An 18,781-nucleotide genomic window follows, 5' to 3' on the forward strand; every position below is an offset into this window, starting at 1 on the left:
TTTTTCTATGTATATATATTTTTATTTTTTTAACAAAACGTATCAAAGTTTCTTCCTTGTTTGAGCCTTGGATTACGTGAAAGGAAGCATTAGAAGCTGGGATCTACTTGTCATACTGTATTTCAGACATTACGCATTTGGGAAAAAAGAATGTCTTTCTTGGTAAACCATCTGCTAAACAACAATCATCCGCCATTGACAAAGTTGCCCCATAACTCAGGCCTGTGCTTGTGTCTGTAGGTCCCGGGCAAAGAGTTTCTTGAGGAGGCTCTCTCCTCAGTTTCCTTTGGAGATTCCATGTCTGGTGGGTTCGAAGCTGGTTTTTAGAGCTTTAGACAAATCCATCCTTTGTCTTTTTCAGCAGGTAGTTGGTGGTCTTTCGCCAGTGGTCAGTGTAGCTATCTGGTCCACATATGTGGTGTCTTCTGCTGACACAGCTGTTTATGAAGATCTGCACATCTCTTGGGGCGGTCTGGTAGACTGCCAGCACGTTGGAATTTAACAGTCGGATCTTTGTGCGGTCAGATGTTGTTGAGAGGCCAGAAAGTTACTGTCTTTTTCAGCGCTCGCTTTGGTGGCATCAGTCACCTATGTGAAGGCCTCAGTACAGCTCTGGTTGGTTATGTGGTACGTATTCACAACAACAGTAACCTAAAGGCCCTTAACAGAGAAGGCAAATTATTCTAATTCAAGTCCAATTATATACAGTCCAATTAATTTCACCTCCTCCAGTGATGGACTGCCAGTCTCATTGGCTGTTCGGTGGGTGACTTAATCTTCAAGGCCTTTATCTGTTCTTTTTTCCGTTCAAAGGGTTCGAATTAGACCCGTTCTGACTGTCATGGATCACTTGCTATTGCACCAGTTTGCCAGGTTTGAACTCTGTGGTATTGAGACATCTTCCACTGTGCATCTCTACAAAGGCGCCAAAAGCCTTTGTCTTATACAATCAATTTGACATTTAGCAGTGAGTGTTGGTCTAGTCGATGTTCAGCAGTAAACTCTCGATTCTTGGTTTGTACAGCTTTTCTTCACAGGACTGTTTTCTATGATGCAGGATTCAAGCTTCAGTAGATTTTACTAAAGAAATGTATTAAAATTGCCAAAATTCATAGATGTAACTGAGAAGAAATGGAGCACAACATGGAAAAACAGCAGTATAGAAGTTAAAACAAAGACATAAACTAGTCATACCAACTCTACAAGAAAGGTTCATTACTGCCTGGGACCGGGCTTGAGTTGCTTAATCAAACATGTTCACCATTACCTTTTCCATCACTGTGAAGTCTTTAAATAAAATGTCCATAATAGATGCTCAGTAGAACAATATGATTTATTTAAAAAGTGGCTATATCAAAGTCAACAATATAAACATGTCCACCATTATCCATCTTCTGGCTCAGCTCTGAGAAGCCCTCAGTATTATCTCCAAATCAGGACGGTGTTGGTACTGTGGCTCAGGTGAATCTGTCCAACTAGATTGTGGGAGTCTGTTTAGGCTGTTGGAAGGAAAGGTGATGAGTGCTGTGTCACTGAAGACATCTATCAGACAGGAAGGACATGGCAGTTGTCTCTCCTCACAAAGATCCACAGCCTCACTGATGTACCTGTAGTCCTGCTTGAACTCCCTCTCAAGGGTCCTGTTGGTGCAACAGACAGCGAACATCACTTCATCTCTCTCCTGTTTACTCAAACATCATCTCATTTGCGCCTGTCTGGTACAAACCTCTCCCTCATGCCACCGAAGGTGTTTCCAATGATCATCACACGAGACAAACACTGTGCTCTCCAGTTCCTCCACAGGAGATTGTTGTACAGTGCTTTTCCACAGTGCATCATGTAAAAAAGAGTGGGCTTAGTCACTAGGCGCTTCCCCTCCTGTGCAATACAGTGAGACAGATTATTATTTTCTTCTATTTTGTAAGTTTTTATTCGATAATCTTTCAGGCAGCCAATAGGCAGTGGAAATCAAATCATACATCTAATTGAAATTGCTTGAAAATGTGTTTAATCTACTCCCCCTAACACCTCTCTTGTGTATAAGTACACCTTCACAACACATAAGTTTGAATTGACAAAAAATACTGCTGGCTGACAGAATCTGATGTTTGTTTACAAAATGGCAGCAACTTGGGAGAGTAGCAGTAGTTTATTAAAAGGCACTACTGTTATCCATATTGTACATCTGACAACAGTGTCTCACTTAAAAAAGAAAAGAAAAAAAAAACATGAACCAACCTCATTTTCTGTGAGTACAGTCAGACCCAACTCTCTTAAAACATCCATGTCTCCACGGGAGAAAGCAGGATCATAAACAGAGCAGTCCTGCAGAGGAATCTACGAGGAAATAAACACACGTAAATAATCTGGATATCCTAAGTGTGTGTTATGCCAAAGAGCCAATCCTCTGACCTGTCCAGCTTCCAGGAGCAGCAGCAACATGGCAAGCTGGTAACGGGCTGAGACATATGTCGAAAAGGAACCAAGGCCGTAACAAACACAGTCCAGCTGTTGACAGACTCGGTCTTTTCTGTCCTCCTCCAGCTGGTCCTCGGTGTCATTGTTCTCTGGAAGTCTTAATAGAGATGTTGATGCTGCCACCAGCAGCTGTTCTGGAGAGAAGTATTTAAACAAAGTCACCCACATACAAACTAAATTATTCACCAACAAAGCCAAATAACTGATGACGGTTTCAGCAGTCCAACATGATCACCTTTCCACTCTCCCCAAAACTCCTCACATCTCAGATCAGACCTGTGGGGGCAGAAAATGAACAGTCATAATGTGAGACTTACTTAGACTTGTGGACAAGCCTGTGGGGAAAGTGTGTTTTCGCTGTGTCTGCATGATAGTCAGAGTGTTACTGCTGAGCCTAATTTCTTACATTGTCTTTTTGATCCGTTTGACAAGTTGCCCGACATCCAGATTCTCCTGGTCACATTTTGAGTCCGAAGACGCTGAATGATTTTTACATTTCTTCGATGCACCTTTTCGCCGCCGAGCTACCTGCCACCCCTCTCCGGTATCTGACATTTCTGCTGACTAACTCGTGTCTTGTTCACATACATTTGTCACCAAATACATCATTTGAAGAGTTGGATAGTCCGTAACACTTGGGATTATTTTGAGTGCAACACATAGGTCTTCTTCCGGTGTGATGACAACATTTGCATATCATTAAACGGTTCCTTGGTGTATTTTGAGAAAAGTAATGTCTGGTCAACACATTTGTAGACACTTGTGATTTAAGGTAAAACCTTAGTGGCTTTTTTCAATGGCGTTAATCAATGCCTAATGTTGTAACACACAGAAAACTTATAAATTAGTTATCTAAATACATAATCCCTCGGATATTCTTTAATTCATAAGAAAGCGAAATTTGAAGGGGGGATACAATATTTGATGCAACACCACTAAACCGGAAGTATTTGTACGTTCGTGCGTTTCACGAAAAGTCTTCTTCGTTAGCTGGCTAACCTCTTAATAGCTCTTGAGGAAATATGAGTAATTGATCTGTAAAGTGGACAAGAAACCCCCTAAATTTTCGGTAAGTTAGTTCAAATAAATTCTTATTATTTCCCCGCACGCAGTATTCTTCGTGTGCGTTCAGTAATTGATTTGATATTGCCTAACAATTGCTAGCTTTTGCTAGTAAATATTAGCCTAACCTGTGTTTTTTCCGAAGCGGCAGATCTGTTCAGTGTGTGAAAGTCGGTGTTACCTTACTTTATGATTACATATTCCAAAGTAGGTTTTCTTTGTCTCTGAGTTTATTTTAACGTTAGCTAAATCCTAAATGTTCTTCACCTCACACTGCAACTACAGACAAAATCATTATTGCTCCAGTCCAAAATAATGGACATAATCGAAACATGATAGATGTAAACAAAACAATGTTTCTTCCTTAACTTTCAGTCACTGTGTTGATGTTACGGAGATGGGTATATTTCATCATTTGGTGTAATCAAACTTCTTTAAATGTCCTGTGATTTTTTTATTATTTTTCAGAGATGTCTATGTCCCACCTTTATGGGCGAAGAGAGGAGGAGGAGGATGGTGTGGAAATTGAGAGCTTTGAGATTACAGACTGGGATCTGGCCAATGAGTTCAACCCGGAACGCCGCAGATTCAGGCAAACCAAGGAGCAGGCCACCTATGGTATCTGGGCTGACAGGGATTCAGACGAAGACGAGAGGCCAAGCTTTGGTGGCAAGAGGTAAAACTTTGGGTTTGTTGTTGCCTCACTGTTCACTTTGAACATTTACTATTAGCAACATTTACTATTAGCAACAGTTTGTGTAAAACGCTTGTGTTGTTCCTGCCAGATCTAAAGACTACACTGTCCCTGTGAGCTTTGTGAGTGGTGGTCTCCGTAAGACTGCGGCTGAGGAGAAACAGCAGCAAAAGGAAGGAGGCTCTGATGACTCTGATGACGATGATGATGCTCCTGCACCTCCCCCTTCTCGCGGGTCTGCACCAAAAAAACTTCAGATGGTAAAAAAAAATTGTGTGTGTGTGTATGCATGTATTTCCTATTCCTGAGTTTAAAAAGTTTAACAAAGTAATCGCAACAATGGCATGATGCGTTAAAAATGCATTGTTTTGCTAGGGTACTTTCCGTGGACATCAGGCGCAGAGGTTTGCAGGTGGCATACAGTCTGGACAAGGTATTGGTAACTGGGAGAAGCACACTAGGGGAATTGGACAGAAACTTCTGCAGAAAATGGGATACCAGCCAGGAAAAGGCCTGGGAAAGAATGCTCAAGGTGGGTACAGCTGATGAGGGTAAGTTATTGACATGGTATGGGATATAGTTTTTATTTTAGGGGGAACGTGTTGGAGTTAAAGGACTTTGTCATGGCACTGTCTTATTGCTGCAGGTATTGTAAACCCTATTGAGGCAAAGGTGCGCAAGGGAAAAGGAGCAGTTGGTGCTTATGGCAATGAGCGAACCCAACAGAGTCTTCAGGACTTTCCTGTGGTTGACTCTGAGGAGGAGGAGGAAAAGGTAACGTGTCTATTAAAGATGGCCTTTGCCTTGATTTTATACCTGAAATTATAATGTAGTGGTATTATAAGGTTATTTTTGATGTCTGGTGTAGGAGTTTCGGAAGGAACTAGGACAGTGGCGTAAGGATCCCGCAGGATCTGTAGGAAAGAGGAAACCCAAGTATTCCTACAAAACCGCAGATGAGCTGAAGGCTAAAGGCAAAATAGTTGGTCGGAGAACAGCAGCATCCGCAGGAGAGCTGGCGCAAGTCAAGGTTTGTTTAAGTATTGTATCACTGTTTCTTTGACCCTGGTTCATTGGAATTACAATAAAGGTACAATGGTGTGGTCTCAATGTTTAATAAGCTTCAGGAACCCTTATTAATTTAACTTAACTTGAAGTAAAAAAATAAGAAGATAAAAAACTTCAATTATTATAAAGCACAGTGTTGCCTGCCATTTAAGCTTTTTGATTTAATTTACCTGATATCTTTTACTGTCTAGGTTATAGATATGACTGGAAGAGAGCAAAAGGTGTACTACAGTTACAGTCAGATATCCAACAAACACAGCGTTCCTGATGAAGCTCCACCCAGCATGTCCGCGCGGGATCAGAAGGGATCTGGCTTTGCTCTCCCTGAGCTTGAGCACAACCTGCAGCTGCTGATAGACCTCACGGAACAGGACATATTACAGGTGAGAAGAAACCAAGCATTTCTTTCACAAATATATGGCAACAACACACACACACACACACACGCAGAATAATTCTTCATAGATAAGTAGCCTGGGGCTTGTTTTGGAGTTTCTACATGATTTCTTAAGATTTTTCTGTTCTTTTACCACATCTTCTGCAGTCTGCCAGACGTTTGCAGCATGAAAAAGATGTAGTTGTGTCTCTGAGCCATGAGTCACGAGCATTGCAGAGCAGACTGGATGTAGAGCAAGATGCCATCCAAAGAATGGAGGCTGTACTGGAGTTGGTGGAACGCTTTCCTTCTGGGGAGACGGCACCAGGGGAGGGACCCACCCTGCAGGTTCATATTATAGTGAACGCACACCAACTCAGCACAGTTATCAGGCTGTTTGACATACGCAGTTTAAACTCTGTTCTCTTTTATGTGCTCTTCTTCTCTCTGTTCAGGAGTGTGCCCGGATCTTCAAGACCTTACAAAACGATTACTATGAAGAATACAAGATAATGGGATTGGCAGACCTCGCTGTAGCTGTTGTCCATCCATTGCTCAAAGAGAAACTTTGCTCATGGGACCCTCTGAAGGTATTCTTTTGAAGAAACCACACGCCCTTTTTGTGTTAAATCATCAATAATCGAGCTGCCCTTCTTGGACTTTTATTTTCCAGGACTGCACTTATTGTCTGGAGGAAATCGGTCAGTGGAGATCAATCCTTGAATCCAGAGACATGCACTCCAGTGGTCCAGATTCAAACACGGATCCTTACCACAGGTCAGTTTAATGGCAAATGTGTGTTAAGCTGTTCCAGTGGGTTAAAGTTAATATTTCCTCTTGCTTTTATTGCTACAAGCAACAGGATTTTTTGTTTATAACCTAACGTGTTTGTGAAATATGTTTTCTGTCCTTGTTGATACAGACTGTTATGGGAGGTGTGGCTCCCAGTGATGCGGTCTAGTGTGTCAGTCTGGCAGCCTCGGATAGTCGGGCCAATGGTGGACTGTGTGGAAATGTGGGCTCCTCTTCTGCCCCCGTGGATCCTGGACAACCTGTTGGAGCAGCTGATTGTACCACGACTACAGCGAGAGGCAAGTTGGCACACTCGGATGAAGTGCAATACACAAGCATGTGACAGTCTCCCATGCTTGTGTATTGCACTTATTCTATATTTTCATCAGCATCAGAAGTTTGGTTATTACATGTAAACATCTTATAATTTTCCCCGTTAATAGGTGGATAACTGGAACCCCTTAACTGACACAGTTCCTATCCACTCCTGGATCCACCCTTGGCTGCCTCTGCTCCAAACACGTCTAGAGCCTCTTTACCCACCAATTAGGAGCAAACTATCCAACGCTTTGCAGCGGTGGCATCCCAGTGACACCTCAGCTCGCCTCATCCTTCAGCCATGGAAGAATGTCTTCACAGCAGGTGCATGGGAAGCCTTCATGGTGAAAAACATCATCCCTAAACTTGGTATGTCTTCATTAGTGAACACATGAAATATATTGCCATATGAATATTATTCAAAACTTTCTCACTTATATCATCATGTCTTCTACCAACTATTCCTAATATTTTGTCATGTTATTGTCTGTTTCCTGCCTCAGCATTGTGTTTGGAAGAGCTGGTCATCAACCCTCACCAGCAGCAGATGGAGCCATTTCACTGGGTGATGGACTGGGAGGGCATGCTCTCCCCCTCCAGCCTAGTCTCCCTTCTGGACAAAAACTTCTTCCCAAAATGGTTGCAGGTCAGTGAATGTACTCACAAGTATGCAAACTAAGACTAGACGGTTATGGAAACATAGCCCCAGCTTGTTATTGTTTATCATTGACCTGATTCAATCTTTATAAAATTGTGTGTCTTGTTTGTTTCCATGTTGATTACAGGTTCTGTGTTCATGGCTGAGCAACAGTCCTAACTATGAGGAAATCACAAAATGGTACCTCGGCTGGAAAAGCATGTTTAGTGACGTCTTGTTGGCGCAGCCCCTCGTTAAGGAGAAATTCAACGAAGCTTTGGACATCATGAACCGTGCAGTGTCTTCAGGCATGGGTTGGTACCCACACATTGTAGGGATACGTTGTAAACACATGATCATCAAACGTGATTGACAAAATGGAGTTCTTGAGATCTTTTTCTCTCTTTTTTTTTTTTTTTTTTTTCTTATTTTACCAAATCATACTGAAACACTTGTTCTCCATCATATTCACAGGTGGATATATGCAGCCTGGAGCCAGGGAGAATATTGCGTATCTCACGCAGACAGAGAGACGAAAGGACTTCCAGTATGAAGCTTTGCAGGAGCGAAGGGATGCTGAGAGTGTGGCTCATAGAGGCATTAGTGCTGGCGTGCCAACTAACTTTAAAGATCTCATCCAGACCAAAGCAGAGGAGAACAACATTGTCTTTATGCCCTTAGTGGCCAAACGACACGAGGGAAAGCAGCTGTACACATTTGGCCGTATTGTTATCTACATAGACAGAGGGGTTGTGTTTGTGCAGGGAGAGAAGACTTGGGTGCCTACATCCTTGCAGAGTCTGATAGATATGGCAAAGTGAGCACGGGGAGTCTGATACTTTGGTCTACCAAGTGTAAAAAGATTCAAATAAAGAGCAATTATTTGGTTTTTATCTAGCTTCAGTACATCTGTGATTTGTCCCACGTCACTTTCTAAATTTTTAAAAATGTCAGAACTGTAAATAAAGGAAATATGTGCGTATGTGTTTGTTCTTTCTGCTTTTTTCTATCAGAGCTTAACAAAATATGTTTAAGCACTATATTTGTACAGTTTGTACTATATTTATAAATCTATTAATAGTAGGAGGCCTCTGGGCAGGAGAAATTAAGTAAAGCTGGACATCTCTGCTCAGGCTGTTGACCTTATGACCCGGTCACAGGTAAGTGTCAGAAAATGAATAGATGGATCCCTAATTAATGAATGTGACGGGTGGATTTTGTAGGGTTTTGCATTCACGTGTAAATGAATATATAGCCTACATGTATATTTATACAAATAAATACTGCTCAGAGAAGCTTACATAAAAACGGTGTATTATAAGTTTACTATTAAAGCACATTACTATTTTTTTTGTTTTCCTTACTTTCTAAATGGGTCAGATATTGCAGAACTTTAACATCAATTATCACAGTTATGCAGACGATACACAACTTTATGTGTCTCTGTCACCGGACGACTGCAGCCCAGCAGACGTACTGTGTCAGTGTCTGGAGGAAGTAAACACCTGGATGAGAGAGAATTTTCTACAATTAAATGAAGACAAAACAGATCATTCTGTTTGGTAGCAAAGAGAAGAGGGTCAGCGTTGGTAAATATCTTGAGACTCGGGACCTTACAATCACTGACCAAGTTCGTAACCTCGGAGTGTTGATAGACTCAGATCTGACTTTCAGCAGCCACATCAAAGCTGTCACCAAGGCAGCTTTTTACCATCTCAGAAACATCAACAGAATTAAAGGTTTCCTCTCCCAAAAAGACCAGGAGAAACTCATCCATGCATTCATCTCCAGTAGACTCGATTACTGTAACGCTCTTTTAACTGGACTTCCCAAAAAGAGCATTAAACATCTGCAACTCATCCAGAACGCTGCTGCTGGAGTTTTAACCCGGACTAAGAGATCTGAACACATCACACCAGTTTTAAAATCTTTACACTGGCTTCCAGTCAGTCACAGAATAGATTTTAAAAGCCTGCTGATGGTTTACAAATCCCAGAATGGTTTAGGCCCAAAATACATCTGTGATATGTTCAGAGAATATAAACCCAGCAGAGCTCTTAGATCCAAGGACTCAGGCCAGCTGGTCCAGTCCAGAGTCCAGACTAAACATGGAGAAGCAGCATTTAGCTGTTATGCTGCAAATAAGTGGAACAAACTACCAGTGGAGATTAAACATTCACCACATGGAGACATTTTCAAATCCAGGTTAAAAACATTTCTTTTCTCATGTGTCTATGCTTGAAAAATCTTTTAACTTATCTAGACTGTTGCCTGATTTTAAATTCATTTAAATGATTTTATTTGTTTCTCTTTATATTATTTTATGTATTTTTAATGCTTCTTCCACTCCCTGCTGCAATGCTTTTATTTTATGTGAAGCACTTTGAACTGTTTGTACATGAAATGTGCTATACAAATAAATTTGATTTGATTTGATTTGATAAATTTGTTTTGTTTTTTTAGACTCAAATGAAAAATTGGCGATAAGGGAAAGCCATAGACTATATCGTATGTCATGTCTATGAGGGAAAGCAAGGTGGCGCTGCGACTGTCTGTCACTCCTCGGTTGAGTTTTGGCTACCCTGGGCTTCCGTCGGCTCTCTGGGGGAGAAGAATCTTAGAGCACCCTGCATTGTGTGTATTTTTTCACGATCGATTTAACGATTACAGGAATATTTTTTTTAACCAAATAGGTACGTGGGGTTTTATAGACCTGTTTGCAGGCACAGTATGTTGATAGTTTACCAATTGTAAAGGGGAAATATACCTCTATGAGCTGACAAGCTATCGGTTGTTAGCCAGTGTGTTAGCCAGTGAGCCTGTCTGAGCAGTGAGAGGCTTTAGTGCTACTTTTAGCCAGCATGCTAACAGTACGTTTTTTTTAACCACCCTATAGAGTCTTAAACGTGTTCATTTAATTAAATAAATGTTTTTACATCCAGACATCCATGTCGTCCGACGCACTAAAGAAGCGGAAGTCGAAGGTTCTCCGCAGTGAAGGAGGAACCGCGGAGATAAAGCGGGGTCGCGGGGAGCTGGACCAGCATGTAAGAGGAGGGCAGGGGTTGTGAAAAATGTAACACGATATGATAACAGAGTCACCTTCACGCTGACCAGAATCTCTGCTTGCCTTTTGATTTATTGTATGCTTCTATTTTGGCTCTTATGTTGGTTTAAAAAATAAATAGCATAGAAAATGATCGACCTGTAGCTGTTTCCCGTATTTTATCCACATTCTTGGAGTAGACATACTAAACAGGCTGGAATAGTTGGCAACCAATTTGGTTTATAACCTAAACACGCCACAGACGTGTATTAATGCCTTAAAGTATGTTTTACATTGATGAAACAGGCAAAATGTCTGAATTTCTATGAAGTTTATTGATGCTTGTAAAGCTTTTGATCATGTAAATCATGAAAAGTAATTTTCTAAGTTGCACAACAGTGGGGTGCCCAAATCTCTAGTTATAAATCTGTCCTTCTGGTATTCTTATTAGTCAGAATAGGTCAAATGGGGTAACTCTGTGTCTGCCCTATTAAAAATATATCAACATTTGAGAAAATGTAGTCTATTTTCTTTTTAATGCAAGTATAGATGATTTATCAAAGGTTGTATGGTTGATTAAAACCATCATCAACTGCTTGATGTACGCAGATGATACAATTTATTTTTTTTGTCTGCAAAGTGCTGGCCCTCAACAGTTATTGAGGGTTTGCTCTCAATATGGCTCAGATTAAAATGCAAAGAATGATAATATCATAATTGTAAGGATTTGGGAGGATCGTAAACTCCTCTCTACCCTCCTCCCGGTATTGTCCTTAAAGTGTGTGATGAGGTTAAATACCTTGGACATTATATCACTGATGACCTGACTGATGATAGCGATATTTACAGACAGTGTCATATAATGTATGCACAAGCTAATATGCCGATTCGTAAATTTAGTATGTGTTCTGTACCAGTGAAGACCACACTTGTTAAAGCATATATTACCCCATTGTTTACTGCCCATTTGTGGCAGCGCTACAGAAAAAAACAGTGCAGAAAGTTACTGAACCATTCTCATATTAGCCTTTATGTCCAATTGTTTCTTCTTTTTTTCCTTTCCCCTTCATCATTCATTGGCCCTGCCTTAGGGAGCTGTCAGACCACTAACTTATGACCTTAAGTTTAAAGTTGTGGAATTTGGGACTTGAGTTCCCACACTCACGACTACTTTCATCAAAAACCTGAATTGCTGTTCGATTTGGGCCAAAGTTTAACCTATAGCTTTAGACCTAAACCAATTATTTTACTTTTCAGTTTATGCCTCTGTTAGTTGGTATTAACGTCTTCACTACCACCCTTTTTTTGGGTTTCTGACCAATTTCCCCGTCCACTTGCTACAGTCATTGAACTGTCGTTTTCTTTTGGCTTAAAACTCAAATGTGTCTACAACGATGCTGTAGTGCTTTTGTTTTTGCTTCTATTATATCTATCTATTATTGTTGGTGTCAAACGATGCTCAGTAAAAAATAAACTGGCTGCATATTTGAAGCGCAGCTCCTTATTAAGCCATAGAAGCATTGAGGGAAAGGTTTGAATATATTGATTGATATTGTTAAGCGCTTCGATTGAAATCGTCGCAGCTCAAATGATTATGATCATTTGTGACGGGTCTGGGAACAACATCAGGGAAGAGATATACTGTATTCATTGAACTGTTTTTGTTTTGTTTTTTTTCTTTCCAGGATGTGCGTGTCTACAATGAGGAGGTGGAGCTGGAAAGCAGGGACCCTGAACAGGACTACTTGCAGTACAAAAAATCATGTGAGAATCTGGCCAAACTCATGAGTGAGATCCAGAAGCTGAAAGCCGGTGGAGCTAAGGAGGGGGTAAGAATTATGACTCGGACATACACATAAAAGCATCTTTATCATTACAGGAGGATTCGATTTTTTTTTTTAGAGTTTTTTTCCAAAGTGGCTTCTCACGCATGTTCACCACACAGTGGGAGATTTGCAGGGGAGTGTCAGTTTAGAGCTCACAGAAGGCAGGCCGTGAAGAAAAAAGTATGCCGTGTTTTCTTAACACAATGAGAATGACAGATGAGGCTCCTTGATGATTGCTTATGTGTTGATGGTAATTCCACATTTATTCAACCTGGCCGGAATATCTATAAAGAAGTGGAAAACAAAGCACATGTCAGCAGAAAATAGTACGACACAGTGTCTCTTTCCAGCAAAATGTTAGTTACAGTCAATACTCTGAAAGAATAGCTGCTACATTTACTCACTCTCTAAACCCACTGATCTTCGATGGGGCGGGGTCTCTGCAAGTGGTTCAGGGTGAATGCTGCAGAACATTTGCATTCACATGTGCCAGCCCCCTGGAACACTTTTAGAAAAATTTCAGGACGTGTGAAAACGGCTAAAAATCTCAACATTTCTGTTTCTTCTCAGTGCGCAGAGGTTGAGCAGAAACGTATGCAGAGCTGCATCCACTTCATGAATCTGAAAAGACTCAACCGCCTGGCTCACATGCAGCTAAAGAAAGGCAGAGACGAGACGCACGAGGTAACGTCCACACAACTATGATCTCTTTCTTTAAGATATTAAAAGAAGGATTTCAGTTTGCATTATTTCATTCATTTGATAAAATGCTGCTTCGGGTTCCTTTTATGCTGATCACGTACATATTGTTTAGCACTGAGCACTTTTTTTCTTCTTCTTCTTTTAACACCTAACTGCAGTAGATGTCACAGTCAGGAGGGGGAGCTTATACGCCTTTGCGTTTATTTGTTCAAATTTTGAGCGTATTGCTTCAGCTCCCATTTCTGCCTGTTCTCATGGAAACATACATCTGAATCATGGCATATTGTTAAGCAGATGTTTATTTATTTTATTTTTATCTGCAGGCAAAACAGAAGGTCGACGTGTTGCATCTACAGCTACAAAACCTCCTGTATGAAGTTATGCATCTTCAGAAGGAAATCAGCAAGTGTCTAGAGTTCAAGTAAGTCAAAAATGTTTAATTGACAATTCATCACTTGAAATCCTGGAGAGACATTCAGTGACACTTTTACCGGTCGCTTTACCTGAACATATCTTCATTGAAAGTTGCTTTTTTTGGAGCAATGCCTGTTAATTGTGACTTTTTAGTTCCAATGTTCATGGCTCATATAGAGATTTTCAGAAACATTTGTTCTCACGGCGGTGATAAATGCCTCTTTCCTTGTCTCAGGTCTAAACACGAGGAAATCGACTTGGTGAGTGAAGAAGAGTTTTATCAGGAGGCCCCACAGGAGATTTCCAGGCCTAACCTCACAAAAAATGATCCTCACCAGCTCACACTGGCACGACTGGACTGGGAGCTTGAACAGAGGAAGAGGTACGAAGTAGTGCTTTTATAGCTTGTTCTGTTAGATTAATTCAGCCCTGAATTGAGGGCGTTCAAAGCAAATGTTAAAGTGTTTGTGGTTGGGTACAGGTTAGCGGAGAAATACAAGGAGTCACAGGCAACAAAGGAGAAAATTCAGAAGAGCATTGAGGTGAAGAAGGAGCACCTGAGAAGCTTGCAGCCAGGACTCAATGCTATCATGCAGGTAAAAAAAAAAAAAAGCTTTGTCTTTTGAATTTGAGGAGACTGTGCGATTATATTTAGGTTTCAGAAATCGAAATGATTTTGAAACGTGCGATTTACATATCTTGTTTTATTAGGGGAGGGGGTTCTTTCCCTCATTCATAAGTGAGGTGAATGTTTGCCTGAAGTGTCACAAATTCATTCCTCCACCTTGTGGTTTGTTTCCCCAGGCATCTGTCCCAGTGCAGGACTACCTGTCCATGCCCTTTGAACAGATTCAGAAACAGGCAGAGGTTGCCCGCCACCTGCCTCCACCCCTCTATGTCCTGTTTGTCCAAGCAAATGCATATGGCCAGGCCTGCGGTGAGCAGTCATGACAGAATATACTACATCTCCAAGAAAAAATGGGGTTTGTCAATACAAGATTCAAGTTTTGTTTATAAGTGGTTCTTTTTTTTTCTTTTTTTGTCTCTGTTTCAGACAAGAATCTGAGTGTGTCAATCAGTGGTGATGTGGATGAGGCCAGGGCCCTGTCCAAACCTCCAGATGATTCCCAAGGTGCATACGATGCTTTCAATGCACATCATCATGCAAACAGTCTGAGCACATGAAATGGAAATCCCTAGCTTCGTTGACCGCTTTTTTTTGTATGTTCTGTTTTCATCTAGATGATGAGAGTGATTCAGATGCAGAAGAGGAACAAGAGAAAACGGTGAGTTCGAGGCCTTTTGTTTTTTTCCTCCAGGACACTAACACACACACCCCTACATAGGTCAATAAGTTCTTCTTAACATCTGTTTCTTAACATATCCGTCAATGCACTGGACACATGAACTGTCCCCAAAGTCTTTCTATCAAACATTATGGTCTGGTGAGTTGGGGAGTGGCAGCAATCCAATCGATTGCTGCATCCGAACTGCCAGTGGGGAATTCTGGGAAATATTTACCAAGAATGGTGAGGTGACTGCAACCTGAGTCCATCTGGGAAATGCACATTCAGCAGCAAACCAATACTCACTTTTACTGTCAGGATGGCTTGCTGTTAGAATACGCCTGTAGCTGTGAAGTGAATGTGCCAATTACTGATATGGGGGTAAAAGAACAAAAACTAGCTCATCTGAAAGACTTTTCTTTTTACCTTTTTTTTTTTTTTACCTTTTGTAGCTATTAGTTTGCATTCCCTAATTTCATTTGTAAATACAGTGTGCTAAAATGCCCTCAAAATAACTATTCTATGTTATCATTATGTAGAGTTAAATATCACCTCTGATTTCCCAAATGGGTTCAATTCTGAATCTTTAGTTCCAGCTTTACACATGTACAGGGAAAGCCATGTATGCAGAGTTCAATCTCTGTAATTTATGAACTGATGTCGGTACGTTTGTTTTATTCCAGGTTGTTTTTAGGATCTCTGTGTGAAATTTTATCCTTAAGCAAATCAAATTTCTAGTTAATTGTTCCTCTGAAGTGCTTGATATGCTGCAGGTTTTTTCTTTTTTGTCTTTTCATCAATTGATTTGCTTTTTATTGTTTGACAGAAGAGAAGAAGGCCAACTACCGGTGGCCAGCTGGACGACAAAAGGCGAGAGATGCTGAAAAGGCATCCTCTTTCTCTTTGCTTGGATCTTAAGTGTAAAGGTAACTCATTCTGTGTGTCTTTGTAGGAGTCCGCATGAATGAACTCTGTGCATTTTCTGCAAAGAAAACATTTACTGTCTTTATGCCGCATGCACCCAAATATTCACAGTTCTTTTGCATTCCATGTAATGTGACTATGCATTTGCTGCGATGTGTAGTAACTCGATACCTATTGGATTGTATGTGAAAGAAAATTTGACCCACTCTGCTGTGTTGTGACACCGCTTGACCCTCGTCTTCCCTCTGCTGGCAACAAAAGGAACATGGTGACAGATTATGGGGAGATCTGCATTGCAGGCGTAACTCTACCTAAAGTGGAAGTAGGGAGGGGAGGGGAGGGGAGGGGAGGGGAGGGGAGGGGAAGGGAAGGGAAGGGAAGGGAAGGGAAGGGAAGGGAGAGAGAGAGAGAGAGAGAGAGAGAGAGAGAGAGAGAGAGATGAGAAAAATGCTTGCAGTATCGTAGGTCTGCAGCACCTACAACATCTTGTAAGCGTTTTCTCCCACCACCACTCTCCCTGACTTCTGCTTTTAATTCTAGCACCCTCCCCCTTCCCAGTTATCTCCACTGCTGTCTGCTGCAGCAAAAGCAAAAAAAAGTGAGCAGTGTAGGTGTGAGTGAGTGACGGTGTGTCACTGAGTGCATTGTAACTGCAGAGGGTGGAGTGTTAAAGGTGACCATCAGCATAATAGGTGTTCCCTTGGTGCTGCGAGCTACCGTCATGACCACACCCTGTTATTACCCTCTAATACACTGCAGTGTAAAGTAAACCCAGGGGGGCTATTGTTGGCAGGATTAGTAAAAGGAGGACAGAGAGAGTATTAAGATAGCTGTGGATTAGTTTCTGAGCATGTGCTTTCCTCCTTGTCTCTGCAGATGGCAGCATTCTCCATCTTTACTTCTACTACCTGATGAATCTGAACATCATGACTGTCAAGACTAAAGTCTCCACCTTCACAGAACTCATCACTGCCATCAGTGCAGGGTTTGTTCATTAGCGCAAGCATTTTATGCTGTCTGTGTCCGTTAAGAGTGTATAAAAGTATAACAATGTTGTTGTTTTTTTTTTTGCTTTTTAATCAGGGAGCTTCTGAAATCAGACACTCTGCTCAGCTGTCTCTACACCAGTGACCAGGGGAGAGAAACTCCCAATCCTGCTAATCGCTACCAATTTGATAAAGTCGGGTAAGAATAGACAGATATTCAAAGTGAGTAAGAAATTGAAATTAACTCAATTACTGCAGGATTAACCAAGAATTTCCCTTTAGGATTGTTTCCTTTTCTGATTATGTGGAGGAGCTGGGATATCCCTTCATGTGGGTTCAGAATCTTGGAGGACTTCAATATCCTAGTGAAAGCTCAGAGGTTTGTGTTGCGGTCTAGTGGTATTCCAGGAGACCACAGTTTTTCTGCGTACCAGTTGTAAAGTGTTGGTTTGTTTCCAGGGTGTCCTTGTGGGCAGTTCTCTGAGCGCCAACCACATGGAGAACACCATGAAGCTGCTGAGAGGGCGAGTCCAGTCCCGCTTGGCTCTACAGAAACAGTTTGCCTCCATAGGTGCATAATTGAACAACTTTGCATGTTCGTTACTCCTAATTGTACATTTTGACTGAGATTGTTCATGTTCCTGTCCTCAGAGAACTGCATCATCCCAGTTTCCAGTGACTGCCAGCACCTCTTCCCTGCCAAGATCATCTCCCGTTTAGCACGTTGGACCACCATCAGTCATCAGGAGTACATGGTAGATGGAAGAAGAAGAAGAAGAAAAAAAATGCATTCCAAGTACTCTTCAGAATTACAAATGAAGTGGCATAACTCACTGCAATATTTCTCCTCTCTTCAAGGATCTGCCATATACACGTCATGTAACTGACGCCGGGCTGGCGAAGGAGACTGATCTGTACTTTATGGCAGTGCTTGAGAGAGGCACAGGTAAATCCAATCGCTGACAACATGTTGGATGTTATTTATTCGATTTCAATCAGTTTCGATGAACAACATGCCTGTATGCCTCTCAGCTCGTCTCCAGGCTGCAGTGGTGCTGAGTCCCCGTTACCCAGAGATCCCTCCCCTGTTCTCCGTCTCTCTCAGCTGGAAGGGAGAGTGCAGCGGACGCACCGATGACAACCTCAGAGTATGACCGTTTATTCACAGTTGTTGTCCTGTTTCTTACTGCAGCCACCATTTCCCATGCTTTAATTAGCCTCTTACATTTTCTAGGCTATGGAGAGTGAAATCAATGTGTTCAAAAATGAACTGCAAGGACCACGTCCAGGACACCAGCTGCTGACCAATCAGATACAACGCCTGTGTGTCTGCCTGGATGTGTATTTGGAGACAGAAGGACAGGACGACGGTGTGGAAGGACCTCGTGAGTTCCCCCGAGAGAAAATGTGCCTGCGCACTGTCAGGTATGCAGTTAAAGACAAAATGAGTACATTTTTGTTTTTACACATGCATATCTATCTGCATAGATAACCTTTGACATGCCTTCTCTCTTTCAATTTAGGGGTCCGAATCGCCTGAAACCATTCAAGTACAACCATCCTCAGGGCTTCTTCAGTCACCGCTAAACCTGTATATGTCATTTTCTCCTTGTATTTGTAACTCAAGCTTACCTTTGTGACTCTTTGACACACAAAGTATTCTTAAAAGTTTTGAAAATAAAAACACCTGGGTATTTTCTTCAATAAGTCTGTCCTCATCTTTTTTTGCTGCATGCAGGTTTTGTCTGGTGCTCCGTATATTTGCTACTTTTACCGTCCCCTTTACCCTAATCTTTCTATGGCATGCTCTATTTATAGGTGTTGCCAGAGCTCGCTGATTATTATGCTACTGTGGTTCAGCGCAGGAGCAAGCTGAGTCATTTCCACAGAGAATTATGGCCGATATTTTGCAGGCTGTGTGCAGTTAGCCTTTGACCTGTCATTTATCCTGATGGCTTCAGTACCAGAAAAGCACTTTTTTAATACATATTCTATACATTCTTACTTATTATCATAGAATATTGGTCCACAGTGGACTGTTGTCTGTCTTTCAAGTAGCCCACTGAAGAAGATGTCTGGTGATTTTCATTCGGTGGTAAAAACTTATACGGTCTGTGGACATTTGTGCTCTGGATATTTGCATTGTTGGAGGTCATTTCAAAGGGCAAAGTA

The 18,781-nt window shown here is 41.5% G+C and overlaps 3 protein-coding genes across 4 annotated transcripts; 2 read left to right on the forward strand and 1 right to left on the reverse strand.

Annotated features, from left to right (window-relative positions):
- Positions 1–23: 23 nt before the first annotated feature.
- srrd (SRR1 domain containing) lies at positions 24–3,140 on the reverse strand. Its single transcript, XM_075468073.1, has 6 exons — positions 2,885–3,140; positions 2,714–2,754; positions 2,413–2,612; positions 2,239–2,337; positions 1,727–1,878; positions 24–1,640 (listed from the first exon to the last, which is right to left on the reverse strand). Exons 1-6 carry the CDS (start codon positions 3,031–3,033, stop codon positions 1,400–1,402), a joined length of 882 nt encoding a protein of 293 aa, XP_075324188.1. The 5' UTR covers positions 3,034–3,140; the 3' UTR covers positions 24–1,399.
- A 295-nt stretch (positions 3,141–3,435) lies between these two features.
- On the forward strand, positions 3,436–8,407 carry tfip11 (tuftelin interacting protein 11). The gene is made up of 15 exons (XM_075469058.1): positions 3,436–3,547; positions 4,009–4,216; positions 4,326–4,494; positions 4,610–4,766; positions 4,881–5,008; positions 5,103–5,264; positions 5,494–5,685; positions 5,847–6,026; positions 6,134–6,268; positions 6,352–6,455; positions 6,601–6,769; positions 6,914–7,157; positions 7,292–7,434; positions 7,574–7,739; positions 7,900–8,407. Exons 2-15 carry the CDS (start codon positions 4,011–4,013, stop codon positions 8,244–8,246), a joined length of 2,502 nt encoding a protein of 833 aa, XP_075325173.1. The 5' UTR covers positions 3,436–3,547; positions 4,009–4,010; the 3' UTR covers positions 8,247–8,407.
- A 1,583-nt stretch (positions 8,408–9,990) lies between these two features.
- Positions 9,991–18,316, forward strand: thoc5 (THO complex 5). Of its 2 annotated transcripts, none has more exons than XM_075468075.1 (20): positions 9,991–10,059; positions 10,368–10,472; positions 12,157–12,300; positions 12,868–12,981; positions 13,323–13,420; positions 13,649–13,795; positions 13,895–14,009; positions 14,218–14,350; positions 14,468–14,545; positions 14,656–14,699; positions 15,526–15,625; positions 16,500–16,608; positions 16,707–16,808; positions 16,892–16,988; positions 17,069–17,180; positions 17,261–17,364; positions 17,468–17,555; positions 17,642–17,757; positions 17,844–18,034; positions 18,133–18,316. In XM_075468075.1, the coding sequence occupies exons 2-20, from the start codon at positions 10,374–10,376 to the stop codon at positions 18,194–18,196; spliced, it is 2,055 nt and encodes a 684-aa protein (XP_075324190.1). In that variant the 5' UTR covers positions 9,991–10,059; positions 10,368–10,373; the 3' UTR covers positions 18,197–18,316. The 2 variants fall into 2 exon arrangements, with proteins under 2 accessions (XP_075324190.1, XP_075324189.1); XM_075468074.1 differs by having other exon boundaries at positions 10,001–10,118.
- Positions 18,317–18,781: the final 465 nt, after the last annotated feature.

Source organism: Odontesthes bonariensis, chromosome 6, assembly GCF_027942865.1.
Source record: "Odontesthes bonariensis isolate fOdoBon6 chromosome 6, fOdoBon6.hap1, whole genome shotgun sequence".
NCBI classification, from domain to species: domain Eukaryota; kingdom Metazoa; phylum Chordata; class Actinopteri; order Atheriniformes; family Atherinopsidae; genus Odontesthes; species Odontesthes bonariensis.

What these genes read in the sequence shown, in the direction of transcription:
- srrd (XM_075468073.1), bottom strand. Translation starts at nt 3,033, where the DNA reads ATGTCAGATACCGGAGAGGGGTGGCAGGTAGCTCGGCGGCGAAAAGGT. An exon ending in TGCTCCTGGAAGCTGGACAG is followed by an intron (nt 2,338 to 2,412) that starts GTCAGAGGATTG and finishes ATTTCCTCGTAG; the next exon opens with ATTCCTCTGCAGGACTGCTC. An exon ending in TTCGGTGGCATGAGGGAGAG is followed by an intron (nt 1,641 to 1,726) that starts GTTTGTACCAGA and finishes TTGCACCAACAG; the next exon opens with GACCCTTGAGAGGGAGTTCA.
- thoc5 (XM_075468075.1), top strand. Translation starts at nt 10,374, where the DNA reads ATGTCGTCCGACGCACTAAAGAAGCGGAAGTCGAAGGTTCTCCGCAGT. An exon ending in CCGGTGGAGCTAAGGAGGGG is followed by an intron (nt 12,301 to 12,867) that starts GTAAGAATTATG and finishes GTTTCTTCTCAG; the next exon opens with TGCGCAGAGGTTGAGCAGAA. An exon ending in ATGTGCCTGCGCACTGTCAG is followed by an intron (nt 18,035 to 18,132) that starts GTATGCAGTTAA and finishes CTTTCAATTTAG; the next exon opens with GGGTCCGAATCGCCTGAAAC.
- tfip11 (XM_075469058.1), top strand. Translation starts at nt 4,011, where the DNA reads ATGTCTATGTCCCACCTTTATGGGCGAAGAGAGGAGGAGGAGGATGGT. An exon ending in CACCAAAAAAACTTCAGATG is followed by an intron (nt 4,495 to 4,609) that starts GTAAAAAAAAAT and finishes TTGTTTTGCTAG; the next exon opens with GGTACTTTCCGTGGACATCA. An exon ending in AAACATCATCCCTAAACTTG is followed by an intron (nt 7,158 to 7,291) that starts GTATGTCTTCAT and finishes TTCCTGCCTCAG; the next exon opens with CATTGTGTTTGGAAGAGCTG.